General features: G+C 43.4%; 1 protein-coding gene across 1 annotated transcript; it reads left to right on the top strand.

Moving 5' to 3' along the window:
- The first annotated feature begins 20,279 nt into the window (after nt 1-20,279).
- LOC147605777 (uncharacterized) lies at nt 20,280-21,058 on the top strand. Its single transcript, XM_086793540.1, has one exon. It carries the CDS (start codon nt 20,448-20,450, stop codon nt 20,844-20,846), a length of 399 nt encoding a protein of 132 aa, XP_086649666.1. The 5' UTR covers nt 20,280-20,447; the 3' UTR covers nt 20,847-21,058.
- Nucleotides 21,059-21,309: the final 251 nt, after the last annotated feature.

The following is a 21,309-nucleotide window of genomic DNA, read 5'->3' as shown; positions in this document are numbered from 1 at the left end:
GACAAGGTACTTAACCAAATACATACTAGGGTTCTGTATAGTGTGAACCCAACTAAATGAGTTGGTGCAATAACTATGCCATTTTCTAGAATGGCTGTCACACACAGCCTGTCATCCCACTGGCTGCATATCACCCATGATCTCACCAACCATGCCAGTGGTGTAAGTGTGGGGCCTATCCCCCAAGCAGGTCATCAATGTCCATTGCCTCACTAGATGAGCTCGATATCTCAACATGTAGAAGGCCTGTTGCTCTGAAATTTTTTTGTTTTGTGAAGACTGTTGGTCTTCACCCAAACTCTTCTCTTCTATAATCAACATAGACACCAAATTTGTGAAATTGGGAATGTTTTCCCGAGTCTCAATAGACGTCTTGAACGCCTTGTATTCTGGCCCGCAAAAGGCCTGTTGCTCTGAAATATTTTTGCTTTGTGAAGATTGTTGGTCTTCACCCAAGCTCTTCTCTTCTATAATCAACATAGACACCAAATCTCTGAAACTGGAAATGTTTCCCCGAGTCTGAATAGACGTCTTGAATGCCTTGTATTGTGGCGCGAGACCACGTAGACAGACTTCCACCTTATCATCATCATCTACTGAAATGCCAATAGATGCAAGGGATTCCACAATACCCTTGATCTTCAATGCATAGTCATTCACAGACATACTCTTTTTCTCCATAGTATGAAGTTCATTCTTCAACTATATCTTTCGTGCATTGGTATTCAATTCATAGAGTTTTACCAAGGTGTCCCACACCTCCTTGGGGGACTTGGCATCTTGTATGTGTCCAATCACGGTGTCTTGTATACTGATAGAGAGCCAATACATAACTTTTTTGGCTCCTTGGTTCCAATCTTTGAACTCTTTCACATCTGCAGTAGTCAGATTGATCTCCGGTATCTCCGATGCCTCTTCATGCTCACCTTCTATGTAGTCCGAGTAACCCTATCCCATAAGGAAATTTGTCAACTTGAACCTCCAAGCATGGAAGTTGTTCTTGTCAAGCTTCTCATCAACAATCTCATTTATGCCATCATTTGACATTATGCCACACACACAAATTTACCAGAAACAGCACTCTCGTTTGTCCTGCACAAACTGCTATATTTTCTGTAGCGATACTGATGTACACTCAAATGTCAAAACTAGTGACCTCAATGTGCATACATACACCCAATGGCAACTATTGACCTCCTTGCAGCACACACAATGTCTGCACAACCAATCTGTCTTCCTACAGTTCTTAAAACAGGGTTCTGCATAGAATCGATGACTTGCCCGCAGTTCTCGAAATCGCATGCTTTCTTGATCTTCAATCCATAGTCATTCACAGACATACTCTTTTTCTCCGCATTATGAAGTTCATTCTTCAACTGTATCTTTCATGCCTTGGTATTTGTTTCACAGATTTTTACCAAGGTGTCCAACGCCTCCTTGGGGGACTTGGCATCTTGTATGTGCCCAATCACGGTTTCCTGTATACTGATAGAGAGCCAATACATAACTTTTTTGGCTCTCCTTGGTTCCAATCTTTGAACTCTTTCACATCTTCAGCAATCGGATTGATCTCCGATATCTCCAGTGCCTCTTCATCCTCACCTTCTATGTAGTCCCAGTAACCCTTTCCCATCAGGAAATTTGTCAACCTAAACCTCCAAGCATAAAAGTTGTTCTTGTCAAGCTTCTCAGCAACAATCTGGTTTATGCCATCATTTGACATCTTGCCAGACACACAAATCTACCAGAAACAGCACTCTAGTTTGCCATCCTGCCAAACACACAAATCTACCAGAAACAGCACTCTGGTTTGTCCTACACGAACTGCTGTATTTTCTGCAGCGGTACTGTACTACACTCAAATGTCAAAACCAGTGACCTCAATGTGCATACATATACCCAATGGAAACATTGACCTCCTTGCAGCACACATAATGTCTCCACAACCAATCTGTCTTCCTGCAGTTCTTAAATAAGAGTTCTGCATACAATAAGAGTTCTGCATAGAATCAATGTTTTACCCGCAATGCTCGAAATCACCCGCCTTCTGAAAAAAACGGAGGTCCTAACGCGCCCAAAACGCGTTCTCGGCCCGAAAATATAGTCTGATAACTTTACTCCCGCAAAGAAAGCTCCTCAATCAGAGATCATTTGTCGGTGCCTCCCGTAGAGTTCCCGACACGGGTGGTCGCCAACACAAATAGGGAGGAAGAGTAGATAAAGCTCTTACCCTCGTACCGCTTCCTGTGCTTCTCTTGCTTGCAGCTTAGCCCTTAGCATGAACCAGGCCCTGGTACCATGAAAAGATGCAAGGGAGAAGAGAGCTTTAGCTCTTGCAAGCACACACACACTCACAAAACCCTAAAAGAGAACACACAAGGTGAGAGGTTGAAAATGTTCTTCTTCTTCACACAACACTCAACACACCATATACAAAGATAAGAGTACACACTATATGATAAGGAACTCAACCAAATACATACTAGGGTTCTCTATAGTGTGAACCCAACTAAATGAGTTGGCGCTATAACTATGCCAGTCTCTAGAGAATGGCTGTCACACAGCCTGTCATCCTACTGGCCGCATATCACCCATGATCTCACCAACCATGCCAGTGGTGTAAGTGTGGGGCATATCCCCCAAGTGTCCAACGCCTCAGATGAGATCGATATCTCAACATGTAGAAGGCTTGTTGGTTTGAACTGTTTTTGTTTTGTGAAGACTGTTGGTCTTCACCCAAAATCTTCTCTTCTATAATCAACATAGACACCAAACCTGTGAAATTGGGAATGTTTTCCCAAGTGTGAATAGATGTCTTGAACGCCTTGTATTGTGGCTCGAGACCACGTAGATAGACTTCCACCTTATCATCATCATCTACTGAAATGCTAATAGATGCAAGGGATTCCACAATACCCTTGATCTTCAATGCATAGTCATTCACATACATACTCTTTTTCTCCACAAATTGAAGTTCATTCTTTAACTCTATCCTTCGTGCCTTGGTATTCGTTTCATAGAGTTTTACCAAGGTGTCCCACGCCTCCTTGGGGACTTGGCATCTTATATGTGTCCACAATCACGGTGTCCTGTATACTGAAAGAGAGCCAATACATAACTTCTCTAGCTCCTTGGTTCCAATCTTTGAACTCTTTCACATCTGTAGTAGTCGGATTAATCTCCGGTATCTCCGGTGCCTCTACATGCTCACCTTCTATGTAGTCCCAGTAACACTTTCCCATCAGGAAATTTATTACCCTGAACCTCCAAGCATGGAAGTTGTTCTTGTCAAGGTTCTCAGCAACAATCTGGTTTATGCCATCATTTGACATCTTGCCAGACACACAAATTTACCAAAAATAGCACTCTGGTTTGTCCTGCACAAACTGCTTTATTTTCTGTACAGCGGTAGTGTACTACACTCAAATGTCAAAACCAGTGACCCCAATGGCAACTGTTGAACTCCTTGCAACACACACAAAATAGTTGTCCTATAGCTTTACTCCCGTGAAGAAAGCTCCTCAATCAGAGATCATTTGCCCCAGTGCCTGCTCCCGACAAGGGTGTAGTCACCAACACAAATAGGGTAGAGTAGATGAAGATCTTACCCTCGTACTGCTTCTTGTGCTTCTCTTGCTTGCAGCTCATCCCTAAACATAAACCAGGCTCTGATACCATGAAAAGATGCAGGGGAGAAGAGAGCTTGAGCTCTTGCAAGCACACACACACTCACAAAACCCTAAAAGAGAACACACAAGGTGAGAGGTTGAAAATCTTCTTCTTCTTCACACAACATTGAACACATATACAAAGATAAGAGTACACACTATATGACAAGGTGCTAAACCAAATACACACTAGGGTTCTCTATAATGTGAACCCAACTAAATGAGCTGGCACTATAAGTATGCCAGTCTCTAGAATGGTTGTCACACATCCTGTCATCCCACTGGCCGCATATCACCCACGATCTCACCAACCATGCCAGTGGAGTGTGGAGCCTATCCCCCAGGTAGGTCATCATCAGTGTTCACCGCCTCAGTAGATGAGCTCGATATCTCAACATGTAGAAGGCCTGTTGCTCTGAACTGTTTTTGTTTTGTGAACACTGTTGGTCTTCACCCAAGCTCTTCTCTTCTATAATCAACATAGACACCAGATCTGTGAAATTGGAAATGTTTTCCCGAGTCTGAATAGACGTCTTGAACGCCTTGTATTATGGCGCGAAACACGTAGACAGACTTCTACCTTATCATCATATCTACTGAAACGCCAATAGATGCAAGGGATTCCACAATACCCTTGATCTTCAATGCAGAGTCATTCACAGACATACTCTTTTTCTCCACATTATGAAGTTCATTCTTCAACTATATCTTTTGTGTCTTGGTATTCGTTTCATAGAGTTTTACCAAGGTGTCCCACGCCTCCTTGGGGGACTTGGCATCTTGTATGTGCCCCAATCACGGTGTCCTTACATAACTTTTCTGGCTCTCCTTGGTTCCAATCTTTGAACTCTTTCACATCTGCAGAGCAGTCAGATTGATCTCCGGTGCCTCTTCATGCTCACCTTCTATGTAGTCCCAGTAACCCTTTCCTATTAAGAAATTTGTCAACATGAACCTCCAAGCATGGAAGTTGTTCTTGTTAAGCTTCTCAGTAACAATATGGTTTATGCCATGATTTGACATCTTGCCAGACACACAAATCTACCAGAAACAACACTCTGGTTTTACATCCTGCCAAACACACAAATATACCAGAAACAGCACTCTGGTTTGTCCTGCACAAACTGCTGTATTTTCTGCACAGCGGTATCTACAGCGGTACTGTACTACACTCAAATGTCAAAACCAGTGACCTCAATGTGCATACATACACCCAATGGCAACATTGACCTCCTTGCAGCACACATAATGTCTCCACAACCAATCTGTCTTCCTGCAGTTCTTAAATAAGAGTTCTGCATAGAATAAGAGTTCTGCATAGAATCGATGTTTTACCCGCAATGCTTGAAATCACTCGCCTTCTGAAAAACGGAGGTCCTAACGCGCCCAAAACGCCTTCTCGGCCCGAAAAATGTAGTCCGATAAGACAGTATAGTTGCCCTATAGCTTTACTCTCGCGAAGAAAGCTCCTCAATCAGAGATCATTTGTCGGCCTCCCATAGAGCTCCCGACAAGGGTGTACTCTTCGCCAACACAAATAAGAAAGAGTAGATGAAGCTCTTACCCTCGTACCGCTTCCTGTGCTTCTCTTGCTTGCATCTCAGCCCTTAGCATGAACCACGCTCTGATACCATGAAAAGATGTAGGGGAGAAGAGAGCTTGAGCTCTTGTAAGCACACACACACTCACAAATTCCTAAAAGAGAACACACAAGGTGAGAGCCTGAAAATCTTCTTCTTCTTCACACAACACTCAACACACCATATACAAAGATAAGAGTACACACTATATGACAAGGTAATCAACCAAATACATACTATGGTTCTCTATAGTGTGAACCTAACTAAATGAGTTGGCACTATAACACCATATTCGTGAGTTTGGGAATCTCCCAAGTCCCATTTTTGTAATACTAAAAAGGTGGGACTCGGTAAACATGTCTATAAGTTTTTCAAAACCCTATCATGTGACCTATCATTGGAAAGTGCTTGAAAAATGGGATCTATTGAGCTTTATAGCGCACAATTTGGACAAATGGTGTTCAAGTTATGGCAAATCCAAAGTTTTGACCACATGTCCCAAACTTATGAGAAATTCCCATATTCCCCAATATGGTGTTCTATAACTATGCCAGTCTCTAGAGAATGGCTGTCACATAGCCTGTCATTCTACTGGCCGCATATCACCCATGATCTCACCAACCATGCCAGTGGTGTAAGTGTGGGGCATATCCCCCAAGTGTCCAACGCCTCAGATGAGCTTGATATCTCAACATGTAGAAGGCTTGTTGGTCTGAACTGTTTTTGTTTTGTGAAGACTGTTGGTCTTTACCCAAAATCTTCTCTTCTATAATCAACATAGACACCAAACCTGTGAAATTGGGAATGTTTTCCCAAGTGTGAATGAACGCCTTGTATTATGGCTCGAGACCACGTAGATAGATTTCCACCTTATCATCATCATCTACTGAAATGCTAATAGATGCAAGGGATTCCACAATACCCTTGATCTTCAATGCATAGTCATTCACATACATACTCTTTTTCTCCACAAATTGAAGTTCATTCTTTAACTCTATCCTTCGTGCCATGGTATTCGTTTCATAGAGTTCTACCAAGGTGTCCCACGCCTCCTTGGGGACTTGGCATCTTGTATGTGTCCACAATCACGGTGTCCTGTATACTAATAGAGAGCCAATACATAACTTCTCTAGCTCCTTGGTTCCAATCTTTGAACTCTTTCACATCTGTAGTAGTCGGATTAATCTCCGGTATCTCCGGTGCCTCTACATGCTCACCTTCTATGTAGTCCCACCAGTAACACTTTCCCATCAGCAGGAAATTTGTTACCCTGAACCTCCAAGCATGGAAGTTGTTCTTGTCCAGGTTCTCAACAACAATCTGGTTTATGCCATCATTTGACATCTTGCCAGACACACAAATTTACCAGAAACAGCACTCTGGTTTGTCCTGCACAAACTGCTTTATTTTCTGCACAGCGGTAGTGTACTACACTCAAATGTCAAAACTAGTGACCTCAATGTGCATACATACACCCAATGGCAACTGTTGAACTCCTTGCAACACACACAAAAAAGTTGTCCTATAGCTTTACTCCCGTGAAGAAAGCTCCTCAATCAGAGATCCTTTGCCCCAGTGCCTGTCGTAGAGCTCCCGGACAAGGGTGTAGTCACCAACACAAATAGGGTAGAGTAGATGAAGATCTTACCCTCGTACCGCTTCCTATGCTTCTCTTGCTTGCAGCTCATCCCTAAACATAAACCACGCTCTGATACCATGAAAAGATGTAGGGGAGAAGAGAGCTTGAGCTCTTGCAACAAGCACACACACACTCACAAAACCCTAAAAGAGAACACACAAGGTGAGAGGCTGAAAATCTTCTTCTTCTTCACACAACACTGAACACATATACAAAGATAAGAGTACACACTATATGACAAGGTGCTAAACCAAATACATACTAGGGTTCTCTAAAATGTGAACCCAACTAAATGAGCTGGCACTATAAGTATGCCAGTCTCTAGAATGGTTGTCACACATCCTGTCATCCCACTGGCCGCATATCACCCACGATCTCACCAACCATGCCAGTGGTGTAAGTGTGCAGCCTATCCCCCAGGTAGGTCATCAGTGTTCACTGCCTCAGTAGATGAGCTCGATATCTCAACATGTAGAAGGCCTGTTGCTCTGAACTGTTTTTGTTTTGTGAACACTGTTGGTCTTCACCCAAGCTCTTCTCTTCTATAATCAACATAGACACCAGATCTGTGAAATTGGGAATGTTTTTCCGAGTCTGAATAGACTCTTGAACGCCTTATATTGTGGCGCGAAACACATAGACAGACTTCCACCTTATCATCATATCTACTGAAACGCCAATAGATGCAAGGGATTCCACAATACCCTTGATCTTCAATGCATAGTCATTCACAGACATACTCTTTTTCTCCACATTATGAAGTTCATTCTTCAACTATATCTTTCGTGTCTTGGTATTCGTTTCATAGAGTTTTACCAAGGTGTCCCACGCCTCCTTGTTGGGGGACTTGGCATCTTGTATGTGCCCAATCACGGTGTCCTTACATAACTTTTCTGGCTCTCCTTGGTTCCAATCTTTGAACTCTTTCACATCTGCAGAGCAGTCAGATTGATCTCCGGTGCCTCTTCATGCTCACCTTCTATGTAGTCCCAATAACCCTTTCCCATTAGGAAATTTGTCAACCTGAACCTCCAAGCATGGAAGTTGTTCTTGTTAAGATTCTCAGCAACAATCTTGTTTATGCCATGATTTGACATCTTGCCAGACACACAAATCTACCAGAAACAGCACTTAAACACACAAATCTACCAGAAACAGCACTCTGGTTTGTCTTGCACAAACTACTGTATTTTCTGTAGCGGTACTGTGCTACACTTAAATGTCAAAACCAGTGACCTCAATGTGCATACATACACCCAATGGCAACATTGACCTCCTTGCAGCACACATAATGTCTCCACAACCAATCTGTCTTCCTGCAGTTCTTAAATAAGAGTTCTGCATAGAATAAGAGTTCTGCATAGAATCGATGTTTTACCCGCAATGCTCGAAATCACTCGCCTTCTGAAAAACGGAGGTCCTAACGCGCCCAAAACTCCTTCTCGGCCCGAAAAATGTAGTCCGATAAGACAGTATAGTTGCCCTATAGCTTTACTCCCGCGAAGAAAGCTCCTCAATCAGAGATCATTTGTCGGCCTCCCATAGAGCTCCCGACAAGGGTGTACTCTTCACCAACACAAATAGGAAAGAGTAGATGAAGCTCTTACCCTCGTACCGCTTCCTGTGCTTCTCTTGCTTGCATCTCAGCCCTTAGCATGAACCACGCTCTGATACCATGAAAAGATGTAGGGGAGAAGAGAGCTTGAGCTCTTGTAAGCACACACACACTCACAAAACCCTAAAAGAGAACACACAAGGTGAGAGGCTGAAAATGTTCTTCTTCTTCACACAACACTCAACACACCATATACAAAGATAAGAGTACACACTACATGACAAGGTAATCAACCAAATACATACTATGGTTCTCTATAGTGTGAACCCAACTAAATGAGCTGGCGCTATAACTATGCCAGTCTCTAGAATGGCTGTCACACAGCCTGTCATCCCACTGGCTGCATATCACCCATGATCTCACCAACCATGCCAGTGGTGTAAGTGGGGGGCCTATCCCCCAGGTCATCAGTGTCTACCGCCTCACTAGATGAGCTCGATATCTCAACATATAGAAGGCCTGTTGCTCTGAACTGATTTTGTTTTGTGAAGATTGTTGGTCTTCACCCAAGCTCTTCTCTTCTATAATCAACATAGACACCAAATCTGTGAAATTGGGAATGTTTTTCCGAGTCTCAAAATAGACGTCTTGAACGCCTTATATTGTGGCCTGAGACCATGTAGACAGACTTCCACCTTATCATCATCATCTACTGAAATGCCAATAGATGCAAGGGATTCCACAATACCCTTGATCTTCAATGCATAGTCATTCACAGACATACTCTTTTTCTCCACAGTATGAAGTTCATTCTTTAACTCTATCTTTAGTGCCTTGGTATTCGTTTCATAGAGTTTTACCAAGGTGTCCCATGCCTCCTTGGGGACTTGGCATCTTGTATGTGCCCAATCACGGTGTCCTTACATAACTTTTCTGGCTCTCCTTGGTTCCAATCTTTGAACTCTTTCACATCTGCAGAGCAGTCAGATTGATCTCCGGTGCCTCTTCATGCTCACCTTCTATGTAGTCCCAGTAACCCTTTCCTATTAGGAAATTTGTCAACATGAACCTCCAAGCATGGAAGTTGTTCTTGTTAAGCTTCTCAGTAACAATATGGTTTATGCCATGATTTGACATCTTGCCAAACACACAAATCTACCAGAAACAGCACTCTGGTTTTACATCCTGCCAAACACACAAATATACTTGAAACAGCACTCTGGTTTGTCCTGCACAAACTGCTGTATTTTCTGCACAGCGGTATCTACAGCGGTACTGTACTACACTCAAATGTCAAAACCAGTGACCTCAATGTGCATACATACACCCAATGGCAACATTGACCTCCTTGCAGCACACATAATGTCTCCACAACCAATCTGTCTTCCTGCAGTTCTTAAATAAGAGTTCTGCATAGAATCGATGTTTTACCCGCAATGCTTGAAATCACTCGCCTTCTGACAAACGGAGGTCCTAACGCGCCCAAAACGCCTTCTCGGCCCGAAAAATGTAGTCCGATAAGACAGTATAGTTGCCCTATAGCTTTACTCTCGCGAAGAAAGCTCCTCAATCAGAGATCATTTGTCGGCCTCCCATAGAGCTCCCGACAAGGGTGTACTCTTCGCCAACACAAATAAGAAAGAGTAGATGAAGCTCTTACCCTCGTACCGCTTCCTGTGCTTCTCTTGCTTGCATCTCAGCCCTTAGCATGAACCACGCTCTGATACCATGAAAAGATGTAGGGGAGAAGAGAGCTTGAGCTCTTGTAAGCACACACACACTCACAAATTCCTAAAAGAGAACACACAAGGTGAGAGCCTGAAAATCTTCTTCTTCTTCACACAACACTCAACACACCATATACAAAGATAAGAGTACACACTATATGACAAGGTAATCAACCAAATACATACTATGGTTCTCTATAGTGTGAACCTAACTAAATGAGTTGGCACTATAACACCATATTCGTGAGTTTGGGAATCTCCCAAGTCCCATTTTTGTAATACTAAAAAGGTGGGACTCGGTAAACATGTCTATAAGTTTTTCAAAACCCTATCATGTGACCTATCATTGGAAAGTGCTTGAAAAATGGGATCTATTGAGCTTTATAGCGCACAATTTGGACAAATGGTGTTCAAGTTATGGCAAATCCAAAGTTTTGACCACATGTCCCAAACTTATGAGAAATTCCCATATTCCCCAATATGGTGTTCTATAACTATGCCAGTCTCTAGAGAATGGCTGTCACATAGCCTGTCATTCTACTGGCCGCATATCACCCATGATCTCACCAACCATGCCAGTGGTGTAAGTGTGGGGCATATCCCCCAAGTGTCCAACGCCTCAGATGAGCTTGATATCTCAACATGTAGAAGGCTTGTTGGTCTGAACTGTTTTTGTTTTGTGAAGACTGTTGGTCTTTACCCAAAATCTTCTCTTCTATAATCAACATAGACACCAAACCTGTGAAATTGGGAATGTTTTCCCAAGTGTGAATAGACGTCTTGAACGCCTTGTATTATGGCTCGAGACCACGTAGATAGATTTCCACCTTATCATCATCATCTACTGAAATGCTAATAGATGCAAGGGATTCCACAATACCCTTGATCTTCAATGCATAGTCATTCACATACATACTCTTTTTCTCCACAAATTGAAGTTCATTCTTTAACTCTATCCTTCGTGCCATGGTATTCGTTTCATAGAGTTCTACCAAGGTGTCCCACGCCTCCTTGGGGACTTGGCATCTTGTATGTGTCCACAATCACGGTGTCCTGTATACTAATAGAGAGCCAATACATAACTTCTCTAGCTCCTTGGTTCCAATCTTTGAACTCTTTCACATCTGTAGTAGTCGGATTAATCTCCGGTATCTCCGGTGCCTCTACATGCTCACCTTCTATGTAGTCCCACCAGTAACACTTTCCCATCAGCAGGAAATTTGTTACCCTGAACCTCCAAGCATGGAAGTTGTTCTTGTCCAGGTTCTCAACAACAATCTGGTTTATGCCATCATTTGACATCTTGCCAGACACACAAATTTACCAGAAAGAGCACTCTGGTTTGTCCTGCACAAACTGCTTTATTTTCTGTACAGCGATAGTGTACTACACTCAAATGTCAAAACCAGTGACCCCAATGGCAACTGTTGAACTCCTTGCAACACACACAAAATAGTTGTCCTATAGCTTTACTCTTGTGAAGAAAGCTCCTCAATCAGAGATCATTTGCCCCAGTGCCTGCTGTAGAGCTCCCGACAAGGGTGTAGTCACCAACACAAATAGGGTAGAGTAGATGAAGATCTTACCCTCGTACTGCTTCTTGTGCTTCTCTTGCTTGCAGCTCATCCCTAAACATAAACCAGGCTCTGATACCATGAAAAGATGCAGGGGAGAAGAGAGCTTGAGCTCTTGCAAGCACACACACACTCACAAAACCCTAAAAGAGAACACACAAGGTGAGAGGCTGCAAATCTTCTTCTTCTTCACACAACACTGAACACATATACAAAGATAAGAGTACACACTATATGACAAGGTGCTAAACCAAATACATACTAGGGTTCTCTATAATGTGAACCCAACTAAATGAGCTGGCACTATAAGTATGCCAGTCTCTAGAATGGTTGTCACACATCCTGTCATCCCACTGGCCGCATATCACCCACGATCTCACCAACCATGCCAGTGGTGTAAGTGTGCAGCCTATCCCCCAGGTAGGTCATCAGTGTTCACCGCCTTAGTAGATGAGGTCGATATCTCAACATGTAGAAGGCATGTTGCTCTGAACTGTTTTTGTTTTGTGAACACTGTTGGTCTTCACCCAAGCTCTTCTCTTCTATAATCAACATAGACACCAGATCTGTGAAATTGGGAATGTTTTCCCGAGTCTGAATAGACTCTTGAACACCTTATATTGTGGCGCGAAACACATAGACAGACTTCCACCTTATCATCATATCTACTGAAACGCCAATAGATGCAAGGGATTCCACAATACCCTTGATCTTCAATGCATAGTCATTCACAGACATACTCTTTTTCTCCACATTATGAAGTTCATTCTTCAACTATATCTTTCGTGTCTTGGTATTCGTTTCATAGAGTTTTACCAAGGTGTCCCACGCTATTGGAATATGTTGGAATTTATGATCAATGTCATGGTCTAAGGTTAGAGCACACAATAAAATGTAAAAGGACCATGTAAAGTGAGGAGAATCCAGGTGAATGTAAGGGTCAAACCCCACTTGAAGTAGGCGAGTTTCAGAAGATTCCTGGAGGCTATATTCTAGGGAGCCATGTGGGGGGGAGATGGCCTTGGATGCTCTTGGTGAGATGTAAGCAATGATGTCATTCAAACATGTACTCTTTGGCTATAAAATGGTGGCCCTCCTAATGAGAAAAACACGAATTTTATATGCTATGTAATGCCCCTTATTGTGCTGTCATTATGCTCTCTTAATCTTGGATTAAGTACTAGTTAATCACTTTTTGTTCATGTGACCATCATGGGTTATCTTGAACCACCATAGCTCTTTGATCACTCAATGAACTCATTAAGCTTTTATCATCTCTCATTATGCTTTTCCCAACATGGTATCAGAGCCATGATTACCCCTAGGCATAGTAATTAACCACATTGTTCAATTTTTCATTTTTTTCAAGCTTTCCATTAAAGCTTCACTGCACCCCCTGCTGGTTTTTTGCCTCATGTGAGCTCTATACTCCACCAAATCTCACACTTTTTGATTCAAAAGAGAGCTAACATCCGGTGCTTTCTACACCTAGCTCCATTGGAGCTCCCACGAAGCAGACGCGGCGTATTTCTCTCTGCAGCAGCCCGCCTCTGCGCTGCGAAATTGGTAAAATTGAAGTCCTACAAAGCATGGTTTACAAATTCCTCTTATGAGCATTACATTGATGCTATGAAGCTCCTCCTTGTTGATTTTCATGAGCAATGGTCCACTGTAGCTGCTGTTTGAACTAATTTCTCAGTGACAGTATATGCTGTGTTGCAGAGCAGATTTACAGAGATTGAAGCAACATCTTGGCATGCTTGAGTGCTGAGATTAGAGCCAATACCTTGGTTCTCACTTGGTTTAAAGCATTTTATGTTTCTCATTTGGGAAGAGCCTCATTCAATTGCTCAAAGCTCACTCTATATTTGGGGGCAGTTTTTTTCTCTTTAATTAATCATCTCCACTAATCACCATATAATTATCTATTGAGATGACATTCTAATATGCATATTGAGTTGAATATCTCTTTGTAGTCATGCATTCGGATGCTGAATCATCTAATGAAGATTATATCAAAAAATCATTAAAACCCAAAAGCAAAACTAGAAAACCTAGGATCAAGTCTAGGCCCCGCTATTATCATTATGCAAAAGCTTATGGGTTTGGGGAATTCTTGAGTAATTTCATGCATATATATGGTGAAGGGGGATTCTAGCTTTTAATCTATTGCATTGTTCAGTTCCAATCATGGAGTCAACTTACATATCATCTTCTTTCATCAAGAAATTCAATGGTCATGACTTCCACACTTGGCAAGTCAAAATGAGATTTTTACTAATGAAAGAAGGAGTTTGGGGCATAGTCAATGGCACTATACCTAAACCTGCCACACGAGAAGGAGAAATCTCTTGGCAAACCAAGGATGAGAAAGCATTAGCTCTCATTGCCCTTGGAGTTGAAGATAGTTATATACATTACATTGGTAATGGAACATCTTCACAAATTGCGTGGAATTCACTGGATAAATCTTTTGGTGCTCAAGGCCTCCACAGCAAAATCAGTCTCAAAGTAGACTTTTACAGTCTAGAGTACAAGATTGATGAGACACTTGCATCTCACATCAACACCATGAAGAGCTTGATGGCCCAGCTCGAAGCCATCAATGAACCAGTCAAGGAGAGTGATGCCATAGCCATCCTCCTAAAGTCAATGCCATCCGAGTATGATACACTCATGCCGACCTTAAAGTATATGCAGGATCCCACTTTGGAGGGAATAGAGAGTGTTCTCTTGGAAGAAGAGAAGAAGCTGAAAGGTAGAGCCATTGATCTTGTCTCAAACCAGGCATACCTTGTTCAAAAGCAAACCGGCAAATCACTCCAATGTACACATTGTGGAAGGACAGGACACCTTGCCAAGAATTGCTACCACAAAGACAAGCCAAAGCGAATATGCACCAAATGTGGAAAGCCAGGTCATCTCGCCGACAAATGTTACACCAACCAGGCAAATATGGTAAGCATTTCGAATGATTCAGCAGAAGAAATCCAAGCATGCAACAATGTTACTACCTCCTTTGATGCAGAGGTAGATGCAGAATGGGCTTTCTAAAGCCAACAATGTTTATGCCCTCTCTTACCCAAATGTTTATGTATGGACACCTCTAACCACCGATGATGTAGGTTATGTGTTTCTATGATGCTCACAATATCTCTCAGTAGGCCATGTAGCCCTCAAGGGGGGATTGATGGGGAGTTGGGTCTCCATGACCAACAAATGATGATGATGCCCATGGATATGATAAATGATGATGCTATGATGATGATGGGGTATGGGAGAGGAATGGAGGAATGCTTTCATGTAGGAATGTTTTCATGTCATTTTCTTTTCGCAATGTAGAAGCTATGCTCCCTATGAGCGATGCTAATTTCCTTTATGTACTGTAGAGCTATACTCCTTATGAGTTAAGCTTTTTCTTTCATGTAATGTTTGGATCAAGGGAGGGCAATATACCATGCCATGATCAAGGGAGGGTATTGGAATATGTTGGAATTTATGATCAATGTCATGGTCTAAGGTTAGAGCACACAATAAAATGTAAAAGGACCATGTAAAGTGAGGAGAATCCAGGTGAATGTAAGGGTCAAACCCCACTTGAAGTAGGCGAGTTTCAGAAGATTCCTGGAGGCTATATTCTAGGGAGCCATGTGGGGGGGAGATGGCCTTGGATGCTCTTGGTGAGATGTAAGCAATGATGTCATTCAAACATGTACTCTTTGGCTATAAAATGGTGGCCCTCCTAATGAGAAAAACACGAATTTTATATGCTATGTAATGCCCCTTATTGTGCTGTCATTATGCTCTCTTAATCTTGGATTAAGTACTAGTTAATCACTTTTTGTTCATGTGACCATCAGGGGTTATCTTGAACCACCATAGCTCTTTGATCACTCAATGAACTCATTAAGCTTTTATCATCTCTCATTATGCTTTTCCCAACACACGCCTCCTTGGGGGACTTGGCATCTTGTATGTGCCCAATCACGGTGTCCTTACATAACTTTTCTGGCTCTCCTTGGTTCCAATCTTTGAACTCTTTCACATCTGTAGAGCATTCAGATTGATCTCCGGTGCCTCTTCATGCTCACCTTCTATGTAGTCCCAGTAACCCTTTCCCATTAGGAAATTTGTCAACCTGAACCTCCAAGCATGGAAGTTGTTCTTGTTAAGATTCTCAGTAACAATCTTGTTTATGCCATGATTTGACATCTTGCCAGACACACAAATCTACCAGAAACAGCACTCAAACACACAAATCTACCAGAAACAGCACTCTGGTTTGTCTTGCACAAACTACTGTATTTTCTGTAGCGGTACTGTGCTACACTCAAATGTCAAAACCAGTGACCTCAATGTGCATACATACACCCAATGGCAACATTGACCTCCTTGCAGCACACATAATGTCTCCACAACCAATCTGTCTTCCTGCAGTTCTTAAATAAGAGTTCTGCATAGAATAAGAGTTCTGCATAGAATCGATGTTTTACCCGCAATGCTCGAAATCACTCGCCTTCTGAAAAACGGAGGTCCTAACGCGCCCAAAACGCCTTCTCGGCCCGAAAAATATAGTCCGATAAGACAGTATAGTTGCCCTATAGCTTTACTCCCGCGAAGAAAGCTCCTCAATCAGAGATCATTTGTCGGCCTCCCATAGAGCTCCCGACAAGGGTGTACTCTTCGCCAACACAAATAGGAAAGAGTAGATGAAGCTCTTACCCTCGTACCGCTTCCTGTGCTTCTCTTGCTTGCATCTCAGCCCTTAGCATGAACCACGCTCTGATACCATGAAAAGATGTAGGGGAGAAGAGAGCTTGAGCTCTTGTAAGCACAGACACACTCACAAAACCCTAAAAGAGAACACACAAGGTGAGAGGCTGAAAATGTTCTTCTTCTTCACACAACACTCAACACACCATATACAAAGATAAGAGTACACACTACATGACAAGGTAATCAACCAAATACATACTATGGTTCTCTGTAGTGTGAACCCAACTAAATGAGCTGGCGCTATAACTATGCCAGTCTCTAGAATGGCTGTCACACAGCCTGTCATCCCACTGGCTGCATATCACCCATGATCTCACCAACCATGCCAGTGGTGTAAGTGGGGGGCCTATCCCCCAGGTCATCAGTGTCTACCGCCTCACTAGATGAGCTCGATATCTCAACATATAGAAGGCCTGTTGCTCTGAACTGATTTTGTTTTGTGAAGATTGTTGGTCTTCACCCAAGCTCTTCTCTTCTATAATCAACATAGACACCAAATCTGTGAAATTGGGAATGTTTTTCTGAGTCTCAAAATAGACGTCTTGAACGCCTTATATTGTGGCCCGAGACCATGTAGACAGACTTCCACCTTATCATCATCATCTACTGAAATGCCAATAGATGCAAGGGATTCCACAATACCCTTGATCTTCAATGCATAGTCATTCATAGACATACTCTTTTTCTCCACAGTATGAAGTTCATTCTTTAACTCTATCTTTAGTGCCTTGGTATTCGTTTCATAGAGTTTTACCAAGGTGTCCCATGCCTCTTCATGCTCCCCTTCTATGTAGTCCCAGTAACCCTATCCCATAAGAAAATTTGTCAACTTGAACCTCCAAGCATGGAAGTTGTTCTTGCCAAGCTTCTCATCAACAATCTCGTTTATGCCATCATTTGACATTATGCCACACACACAAATTTACCAGAAACAGCACTCTGGTTTGTCTTGCATAAACTGCTGTATTTTCTGTAGCGGTACTGAACTACACTCAAATGTCACAACGAGTAATCTCAATGTGCATACATACACCCAATGGCAACTTTTGACCTCCATGCAGCACACACAATGTCTGCACAACCAATCTGTCTTCCTACAGTTCTTAAAACAGGATTCTGCATAGAATCGATGGCTTACCCGTAGTTCTCAAAATCGCATGCTTTCTGAAAAACGGAGGTCCTAATGCGCAACTCGTTTTCGGCCCGAGAAATATTATCTGATCCGATAGGACAGTATAGTTTCCCTATAACTTTACTCCCATAAAGAAAGCTCCTCAATCAGAGATCGTTTGCCGGTGCCTCCCGTAGAGTTCCCGACACGCGTGGTCGCCAACACAAATAGGGAGGAAGAGTAGATGAAGCTCTTACCCTCGTACCGCTTCATGTGCTTCTCTTGCTTGCAGCTTAGCCCTTAGCATGAACCAGGCTCTGGTCCCATGAAAAGATGCAGGGGAGAAGAGAGCTTGAGCTCTTGCAAGCACACACACACTCACAAAACCCTAAAAGAGAACACACAAGGTGAGAGGCTGAAAATGTTCTTCTTCTTCACACAACACTCAACACACCTGAATGAAGCCTTCCAAGCACTCAAAACAACAGAAAATCTGGGCTCGAGCACACAAAATATATGCGTGGAGCTTTGCTCCTAGCCATAAAAATTGCAAGAAGCTCTCAAGAAACACACATATACACACACACCATCTATTCTCTCATCTCTCTCTCTAGGAAAACACCATAGCCATATACCCACACAATGAAAAGCTACCTAGTGTAGAGCACGCAGAAGATAGACAAGACAATCATCCTCACCATCCTCTTCTCCTTCCTCCATAGCTAGGAAATATTCAAGAACAAGGAAGAGACAAGAGAGAGGCAAGAGTTGTGCTCAAACCAACAGAGTTAGAAAGGAACGTGAAAGAGGTTGATTAAGGAAGAGAGAGACTCTAACTTCCTCAACCACCCACATCCCACGACCCTTCTTTTCCCCTTTTCTTTATTTGCTTCCAAATATTCAAAAGTACATAATGTTTGAGCTTTAGGCTTGCTTCATTTTGTGAATACATGGCTTGGACCTTACAAAATACTAAGAGAGAGTTTTCACGCTTTGGCTTTACAAATGCAGACCCAACTAAATGAGCTGGCGCTAGAACTATGCCAGTCTTTAGAATGGCTGTCACACAGCCTGTCATCCCACTGGCCGCATATCACCCATGATGTCACCAACCATGCCAATGGTGTAAGTGTGGGGCCTATCCCCGAGGCGGGTCATCAGTGTCCACCGCCTCACTAGATGAGCTCGATATCTCAACATACAGAAGGCCTGTTGCTCTGAACTGTTTTTGTTTTGTGAAGACTGTTGGTCTTCACCCAAGCTCTTCTCTTCTATAATCAACATAGACACCAAATCTCTGAAATTGGGAATGTTTCCCCGAGTCTCAATAGACGTCTTGAATGCCTTGTATTGTAGCGCGAGACCACGTAGACAGACTTCCACCTTATCATCATCATCTACTGAAACGCCAATAGATGCAAGGGATTCCACAATACCCTTGATCTTCAATGCATAGTCATTCACAGACATACTCTTTTGTGCGCACACACAGTCTAGAACTTGGAAGCATGCGTGATGAAGCATTCTATTAAGGTTTAATGCATTGCTAATGTATCGTTAAACCTTAATAGAGCCCTCGGATGCCTTGCAGACGTGTAAGAAGGAGAGAGGCTGAGCATCCCACGCCATGGCACAAATGCACATCTTTCTTACGTCATGGTGATTTCCGGTCCTTAAGTCCCAGCAAATCGGGGCCTGGGGCCAGTAGTGGACCGCGTAGTGCTACCCCAATTGCTCACCTGTATGCCACGAAGCTAAGAGCATGATGTACCACCGAGATGGCCTAGCGCATGGTGTCGAGCACTCACCTAGCATCGACCTAGCGCATGGCATCGAGCATCGACCTAGCGCATGGCGTCGAGCACTCACCTAGCATAGAGAGCAGATGAGGTAAGAAGTCAAGAAGCCAGTCTATGTTTCTTCGTCTACCTCTTTTGCAGGGCATGGAGATGATGCTTGTGGGGGCTATGATACTTGTGCAGATGTGTGCGGGAGCTGGCTGCAGCTAGATCATCCTTGTGGGTGTCGTCGTTGTTCTGCAACCTGGGCACCATGGGTGTGAGAGCAGAGGGCAGCTTCCTCAGCCTCTACACGTCCACCCTCGAGGGGCTCCAATTTCAACCGCCCAAGTGCTATAGAGCAGGCCAGGCAACACACATGCGAGAGAGAGAGAGAGAGAGAGAGAGAGAGAGAGAGAGAGAGAGAGAGAGAGAGAGAACTCACCTACAGCAAGGTGCAATACCAACCAGCACAGAACGTAAGAATTATAAAGGCGTGACACATGAAGATGAACGAGATGTGAATTTGAGTCGGGAGAAACGCGCGAACCTTTGCAACGGCGGCGTAAAGAGCCTGCAACCCTTGCAACGCAGACTAGGGCGGCGACAGTTTGCAACTTGCGAGACGATACATACTGCATAGAGAGAATAAGGGAGGGCGACGACGTAAAGAGTCTGTAGAATCTGCTACCTGTGATGCAAACTACATGTAGAGAGGGCGAGTTGGCATGTGCATGCTACATGGGAGGGGCAAAAAAAGCTGCCATGTGTTGGAGGAAACGAAGCGGTGCTATCTTATAGATAGAAGATAGAAGGCCTAGTATGATTCTAATTCTTAATCCTTGGAGCAAATGCCAGCTTTTGCGCATGAGGGGCTATAACTATCTACTGACACGCGCCAGTTGTGCGTGTTAAGAGCGGAGAACAATTTTCTTCACCCCTACCTAGATCGAAAGATTTAGCCTGCAATCTTGACGAGTATTCGAGCAGAAGAAACACACGCCCTAGTTTACCGAACAGTTCAATTTGCGTGCCGTGGATGGATGCATCTGTCTGTCACCATGGGGGATCACCACCGTCACCATCTCCATCATCAGGGCTCGCTTCTTGCCAAGTGAGCCAGAAGCAAAGCTCTGCAGATCGAGCCCGGGAGAGCTTGCTGGCGATCTCGCAGGCAGACGCGGGGGACGGCTTGCAGGAGTTTGCCAAGAGCCTCGCAGAAGGAGGAGGAGAAAAAGAAGAGGAAAGACAGAGCCCGGCCGGCATCGCCAAGGAGAAGAAGAAGGAAGAAGCGGATCAAGACGTGGACGAGGAGTATCGGCAGAAGCTCATCTCCATCTCCTACGCGGAAGCTACCCTCGCGCAGGAGGACATCGCTCGGCCAAACGGATCTCACATAGCTTCTCCTGTGGCTGATGGCAATGGCAACACCGTTTAAGGTACCCCTGTGCACATAGTAGAAACCTAGGAAACCTTATTGTGAAGAACGTCTCTGGAAAGATCTCCAATGAAGAACTTAGCGTCACCTGAAAGCTTTTTCATCACCACATCATAGTACTTAGAATGGTAAAGATTGGGATGAACAGATCCACATCTCCTTCAATGTTGCTCTTGCTTTATACATCTGTTCATAACATTTTCTTGTGAAGAGTTTGTGATTCTATCGAAAATTTTTGCTTGTAGGTGTCTTGCATCTCCATGTTTTGATGTAGTCTAGTGGGAGACCTGTAGCAGTGGTTTTCAGAGTTCATTCTACACATTTTTTTTTTTTTGGGGGGGGGGGGGGGTGGGCGGTTTACAGCCTGAGGGAGACTCTCAGCAGTTTGCAGCTGATAATTGGATTTAGTTGAAGCTATTCTCCCTGGAATCGTAGCCTCCTTGCCAATGAGAGTTACGATTTT

This window comes from Cibotium barometz, chromosome 59 (assembly GCF_041138505.1).
Source record: "Cibotium barometz isolate CiBa-2024 chromosome 59, ASM4113850v1, whole genome shotgun sequence".
In the NCBI taxonomy this organism is placed as follows: Eukaryota; Viridiplantae; Streptophyta; class Polypodiopsida; order Cyatheales; family Cibotiaceae; genus Cibotium; species Cibotium barometz.
The sequence above is the reverse complement of the archived record's forward strand: the minus strand, read 5'-3'. Positions and strand labels throughout refer to the sequence as shown.